The 6,795-nt window shown below is 50.5% G+C and overlaps 1 protein-coding gene across 1 annotated transcript in view; it reads left to right on the forward strand.

Annotated features, from left to right (window-relative positions):
- Positions 1–606: 606 nt before the first annotated feature.
- Positions 607–6,795, forward strand: part of Psmc3 (proteasome (prosome, macropain) 26S subunit, ATPase, 3) — an 8,792-nt gene continuing 2,603 nt past the window's right edge. Inside the window, exons 1-8 of the mRNA XM_013030039.1 lie at positions 607–803; positions 1,041–1,124; positions 3,022–3,147; positions 3,735–3,839; positions 3,974–4,036; positions 4,264–4,401; positions 4,837–4,980; positions 5,093–5,241. Coding sequence (XP_012885493.1) covers positions 777–803; positions 1,041–1,124; positions 3,022–3,147; positions 3,735–3,839; positions 3,974–4,036; positions 4,264–4,401; positions 4,837–4,980; positions 5,093–5,241 — 836 coding nt within the window. The 5' untranslated portion in view covers positions 607–776. The remainder of the gene's footprint in view (positions 804–1,040; positions 1,125–3,021; positions 3,148–3,734; positions 3,840–3,973; positions 4,037–4,263; positions 4,402–4,836; positions 4,981–5,092; positions 5,242–6,795) is intronic.

Here is a 6,795-nt window from a genome sequence, read left to right on the forward strand (position 1 = left end):
AAAGGCCATGAGACTCTTATCTCCAATAAACCACGAGAAAACCGGAAGTGGTGCTGTGGCTCAAGTGGTAGAGTGCTCCCCTTTAGCTTCTTGCTCAGAGACAGCGTCCAGGCCTAGAGTTCAAGCCCCATGACAGACAAAAAAAAGAGAGAGAGAGATACCATAGCTTATTTTTGGCCTTTTGCACACGGTCAAGCCCCATGACAGACAAAAAAAAGAGAGAGAGAGATACCATAGCTTATTTTTGGCCTTTTGCACACGGCTGGACATGTTTTTGATTGAAGCCATAGGAAAAATTCCCTAATTCCTGGCTGGGCCAGAAGGGTGAAGGTCCAGCTTTGCCAGTGTCTTTTAAGCTACCAGCCAGGTTAAAACTACATTTCCCGACGGCCCCTGCGGCTCCCACCTTTCTCCCGCCTCTTCCTGTTTTACAACAGACCACGCCTTCTCTCGCGCGAGCCTATAGCAGCCCTACCTCTCACCTTTCCCCACCCCTCTCACAAACAGGAGCCAACGGCGAGCCGCGGAGGCAGGGCTGAGGATCCGGATTTGGATTTTGGTGTGCAGAAGCAGATTCGCCACGGCTGCGCGGACGGAACTAATCTTATCGAGACACCGGGAGAAATTGGCCCCTAGTTAGGGGACTGCGTTAAGAAAGACGCCATTATTTTTCCCCTCCTCCTCCCGTGGCTCCTGTGCAGTCTCGTCTTCGGACTTTCCTCTAGGAATTGAATCTGCTGTCGATACTCGGGAGTCCAGTGACTCGGCAGGAGAAGATGGCGACCGTGTGGGATGAGGCCGAGGTGGGCGCCGAAGGCTCGGAGTCCCAGGGTGGGGGCCAGCAGGGGGAGGCCGATGGCCGGAGGGGAACAGGTGGCTGGGGAGGGTCAAGTTTCTGACCCAGATTTGGAGATGAAGCCTATTGGGATGTGGGCAGGAGTCCTGGCTTCCTATTGGAGTTGTGGGTGGGGAAACTGAGGTTGAGAGTGGACCCTGCTTGAACAGAAAGTACATACATCTAAAAGGATTTCTTTAAACAGCAAGATGGAATCGGGGAGGAGGTGCTCAAGATGTCCACGGAAGAGATCATCCAGCGCACACGACTGCTGGACAGCGAGATCAAGGTGGGCGCATGGCTCCCGGCTTGGGGCAGTGGAGACCGAAGGCAGGCCTTGGCGACTCCAGTCGCTTTTACTTTTCTACCTCCACTGGAGCTTGTGCAGCCTCCTGGGATCAGGATACGAGAAAGAAAAGGAATTTTTTTTTGTTTTGTTTTTGGTCGGTCGTGGGGCTTGAACTCTGGGCCTGGGCGCTGTCCCTCAGCTCTTCAGCTCAAGGCGAGCACTCTTCTGCTTGAGTCACAGTGCCACTTCCGGTTTTCTAGTGGTTTATTGGAGATAAGAGTCTCACGATCTTTGCTGCCCAGGTGGGTTTGAACCGTCATCCTCAGATCTCAGCCTCCTGAGTAGCTAGGATTACAGGCATGAGCCATCGGCGCCCGGCTAAGTCTTAAACATTTCTTCCCAAGACAAAAAAAAAACAAAAACAAAACACCCAACCCTTCTTTTTAAGGTGGGTAATAGTGGCTCTCATTGGTAATCAATCCTAGCTACTAGGTAGGCTGAGAGCTGAAGGATTTTAGTTCGAGGCCAACCCCAGGCAGAAAAGTTCCCAAGGCCCTATCTTGAAAATAACCAGCCAGCAAGTGGTAGAGCGCTAGCCTTGAGCTGAAGAGCTGAGGGACAGCGCCCAGGCCCAGAGTTCAGGTCCCACGACTGGACCCAAAAAAAAAAAAAGAATGATCCTCTCATACGGGCTGGGAAGGTGGCTCAGTGGTAGAGCGCTTGCCTTGCATGCTCGAGGCCCTGGGTTTAATTCCCCAGCACCACATAAGCAAAAAGAAAAAAGCCAGAAGTGGCACTGTGGCTCAAGTGGTAGAGTGCTAGCCTTGAGCTGAAGAGCTGAGGGACAGCGCCCAGGCCCAGAGTTCAGGCCCCACGACTGGACCCAAAAAAAAAAAAGAAAAGAAAATAACCAGCCCATGGCTGGGAAGGTGGCTTAGTGGTAGAGCGATTGCCTTGCTTGCATGAAGCCCTGGGTTCAATTCCTCAGCACCACATAAGCAGAAAAAGGCGAAGTGGTGCTGTGGTTCACGTGGTAGAGCTCTAGCTTTGAGCTGAAGAGCTGACAGCACCCAGGCCCAGAGTTCAGGCTCCACCACTGACAAAAAAAAAGAAAAGAACCAGCCAGAAGCAGGCTGGAAGTGTGGCTCAAATGGTAGAGTGCAGCAAAGCCAAGGAATTCAAACTCCAGTGCCCTTGCCACCCTCTCCTCCCAAGTAATTCTTTTTTTTTTTTTTTGTCTTTTCTTTTTTTTGGTACTGGGGATCGAACCCAGGACGTTGTGCTTGCTAGGCAAGCGCTTTGCCACTGAGCTACATCCCAGCCCACCAAGTAATTCTTTTAGTAGATACTCATTTTACAGAGGAAACAGGCTTTTGTTGTTTGTTTGTTGATTGCTTGCTTTGTATATTTGCCAATCCTGGGGCTTGAACTCAGGGGCACTGTCTCAGCCTCTTGAGCTACAGTGCCACTTCCAACTTTTTTGAGTAGTTTATTGGAGATAAGAGTCTTTTGGGGACTTTACTGCCTGGGCTGGCTTTGAACCACAATCCTCAAATCTCAGCCTCCTGAGTAGCTAGGATTACCGGCCTGAGCCACTGGTTCTCAGCTCTGTTTTTGTTTTTAAACTATGGTAAAGTACCTATCCCATACTAAGGCAGAACCTAAAACCTTACTTTCTTGACAAAGGCTTACTGTTTCTGCAGTACTGCACCAAGAGGTTTCCATACTGGCCCATTATCTTGATTTCTGCTGGATGTGGACACAGACAGCCTAGGCCTTCTGTGTCCTTAGCCATAGTTGGCTGGGTGCAGGAAGTCCCCTGAACAGCCAAGACTTCACTGATTTCAGAGGTGTAATGTAAGCTTTAAACATATTTTTGTGCTTCCCCTCATCCCAGATCATGAAGAGTGAAGTGTTGAGAGTCACCCATGAACTTCAAGCCATGAAAGACAAAATCAAAGAGAACAGTGAGAAAATCAAAGTGAACAAGACCTTGCCCTACCTTGTCTCCAACGTCATCGAGGTGTGTGTGTATGTGGAGGGGAAGAGAGGGAGTCAGCCTGGGATGGGCCATTAGGATAGAGTGGGGACAGATTTTGAGGCCAGATTGCATATTAGAATTATCTTCTGGGATCCTTTTCCTCAACACAGGCCTCTGCAAAGGCCTTGGAAATCTTGAATCTCTTCTCCTTGGGGGTAGATGAAGTTTATGCACACAAACAGCATTTAAACAGAATCTTGCTATCTTCGCTTATCCTCATCTTTGCTAGGCTCGAGGTTAGTTTGGAGTGAGTGGGCTGGTGACCCCTTTGAGGATTTGCTATTGTTTTGACCCCATAAAACACTAGATTCTGGGGGCTGGGAAGGTGGCTCAGTGGTAGAGCGCTTGCCTTGCATGCCTGAGGCCCTGGGTTCGATTCCTCAGCACCACATAAGCAAAAAGCCGGAAGTGGCGCTGTGGCTCAAGTGGTAGAACGCTAGCCTTGAGCTGAAGAGCTGAGGGACAGCGCCCAGGCCCAGAGTTTAGGCCCCACGACTGAAAAAAAAAAAAAAAACACTAGATTCTGGGAAGTTCAGGGGGCTGATTTTTTTTTTTCTCTCCCTTCTCAGCTGCTAGATGTTGATCCTAATGACCAAGAGGAAGATGGGGCCAATATTGACCTGGACTCCCAGAGGAAGGGCAAGTGTGCAGTGATCAAAACTTCCACACGACAGGTGAGGCTGGCTTGGTAATAGGAGAAGGCAGGAGGTAGACTAGGATGGAGGGGGGCGAGAAGTGGATGGGGGACAACGCAGGGAGGCTTTAGCGAACGCTGTAACTGAGACTGCCACTGGCATCTTCCCTTCAGACATATTTCCTGCCTGTGATTGGGTTGGTGGACGCTGAAAAGCTGAAGCCTGGAGACCTGGTGGTAAGTGTGCTGCCTGCGTCCCAAGAAGGGCTTTTCCAGGGAGGTTTTCCCACTGACTTTCCCTCTGAATCGTGGTAGAGCAGCCTGGGAGGTCAGGGATCCTGTCTGCTTACCCTTTGATTCTTGTATTTCTCCAGCCTGTAGCTCTCCTTTCAGTCTACACTCAGCTCATTAGGTAAGAAATCTGGGGGGGAAAAAAATCTCAAGGTTCCCTGCTCTGTCCTCAGGGTGTGAACAAAGACTCCTATCTGATCCTGGAGACCTTGCCTACAGAGTATGACTCTCGGGTGAAGGCCATGGAGGTGGATGAGAGGCCCACGGAGCAATACAGTGACATCGGGGGTCTGGACAAGCAGATTCAAGAGGTGAGGGAGGCGCTCCCATCGCCGGCAGCCTCGCTTAAGCCCTGTATGTGTCTACTTCATTGAGCAGAATGCATCTGAATACTTTGCCTCTTCTCCCAGTGGTCTAGGGAGGAAAGGAGGTATGCTCTGGGACAGGTTGGGAGGCTGAGGTCCAGAGAGATTGATGGGCTTTCCCAAGGCCACAGAAAGATCGGTCCAGAGCCAGTACTAGTACTCCAGCACCTGTTCTTGGTCTAGTATCTTTCTGCCATACCCTGCTGTTCTAAGAGGGGCTTGGTAGGGGTGAGCTTTCTGTGTCCTTTTGATACATAAAACGAAGGGGTCGTGTTCTCTAATGGTAGCAGGCTGCATAAAAATGGGGATTTAGGACATTTACAAATTGGGCTTGAGAAGCCCTTTGAACTTCACTCTCCACCCATAACTTCTTCCTCGCAGCTGGTGGAGGCCATTGTCCTGCCGATGAACCACAAGGAGAAGTTTGAGAACTTGGGGATCCAGCCCCCAAAAGGGGTGCTAATGTACGGGCCTCCTGGAACAGGGAAAACACTGCTGGCCCGAGCCTGTGCTGCGCAGACCAAGGTTTGTGCTGGAGGGGACTGGAGGAAGAGGAGGAGATGGGCAGGGCTGACGCTGTGGACTTGGTGGAAGGGGCTCCTCTTGCCTTTGGCCTGATTCACCCCCTTGCCCTCAGGCTACCTTTCTCAAGCTGGCTGGTCCCCAGCTGGTGCAGATGTTCATTGGGGATGGTGCCAAGCTGGTCCGTGATGCCTTCGCCCTGGCCAAAGAGAAGGCACCATCTATCATCTTTATTGATGAGTTGGATGCCATTGGCACCAAACGGTAGGTAAGGGAGTGCCTGGGGCCCCAGCAGGATTACTAGGCTGGGGGCCTTGACTCCCAACCATGCTAAATACTAGTTCTTTCCAGCCCTGTCTTCTCCCTCTGGGACAGTGGCTTCTTTCTTGTAGTTCTGCTGCCTAATTCTCTCCTAAGATGCCTTCCACTTCCCAATCATCTTCTATTCTTCTCTTAGTTATACATTTTAATACAAACCTAGTCACGTCCCTCAACTGTACCCAGAGTTCCTCACACATAGATCCTGTTTAAAACCCTGCCCGGGCCTCCCCATTGCTCTGTGGCATAAATGCTGGACTTACTGTGGCCAGTAAGGCCACACATGGCTATTCCTGCACCTCTCTAACCTACTCTGTCTTCCACTCTGGATGTGGACCCTGCCTCAGTGTCTCCTTGGTTTTCAGGCCTATTAGTAAGTACCCAGCTAGAGGTGTGTCCCATCTCCCCCCACCCCATGTCTTCCCCACATCATGGGGTCTGAACTCGGCCTGGGCGCTGTCCCTCAGCTCTTCAGCTCAAGTGCTCTACCACTTGAGCCACAACACCACTTCCAGCTTTTTCTGCTTATATGATGCTGAGGAATAGAACCCAGGGCAAGCACTCAGCTAGAGGTTTTGTTTTTCCTTTTTTTTTTTGCCAGTCCTGAGGCTTGAACTTGGCCTGGGCATTATCCCTGTGCTTTTATTTATTTATTTTTTTACTAGTACTTAGGCTTGAGCTCAGGGCCTGGGCACTGTCACTGAGCTTCTTTTGTTCAAGGCGAGCACTCTACCACTTGAGCCACAGCACCACTTCTAGCTTTTCTGAGTTTTATTGGAGATAAGAGTCTTACAGACTTTCTTGCCCAGACTGCTTTAAACTGTGATCCTTTGTCTCAGCCTCCTGTGTAACTAGGATTATACACATGAGCCACCTGGTTTATTCAGTGAATTTTGAAATTTTGTTTCATTGTAAGATTTTTACTTTTACAATAGAATGTACCTTTTTTTTTTTTTTTTTTTTTTGGGGTCCGGTCGTGGGGCCTGAACTCTGGGCCTGGACGCTGTCCCTCAGCTCTTCAGCTCAGGCTAGCACTCTACCACTTAAGCCACAGTGCCCACTTCCACCTTTTTTCTTTTTGCTTATATGGTGCTGAGGAATTGAACCCAGGGCCTCAGGCATGCAAGGCAAGCACTCTACCACTGAGCCACCTTCCCAGACCCTAGAATGTACCGTTTTTGTTTTTGTTGGTCGTGGGGCCTGAACTCTGGGCCTGGGCACTGTCCCTCAGCTCTTCAGCTCAAGGCTAGCATCCTACCGCTAGAGCCACAGCACCACTTCTGGCTTTTTCTGTTTATGTAGTGCTGAGGAATCGGACCCATGGCCTCATGCATTCAAGGCAAGCACTCTACCACTGAGCCACCTTCCCAGCCTGAATGTACCTTTTTTTTTTGGGGGTCCGGTCATGGGGCCTGAACTCTGGGTCTGGGCGCTGTCCCTCAGCTCTTCAGCTCAAGGCTAGCGCTCTACCACTTGAGCCACAGCGCCACTTCCAGCTTT

This window comes from Dipodomys ordii, unplaced genomic scaffold, assembly GCF_000151885.1.
Source record: "Dipodomys ordii isolate 6190 unplaced genomic scaffold, Dord_2.0 Scaffold125, whole genome shotgun sequence".
In the NCBI taxonomy this organism is placed as follows: Eukaryota; Metazoa; Chordata; class Mammalia; order Rodentia; family Heteromyidae; genus Dipodomys; species Dipodomys ordii.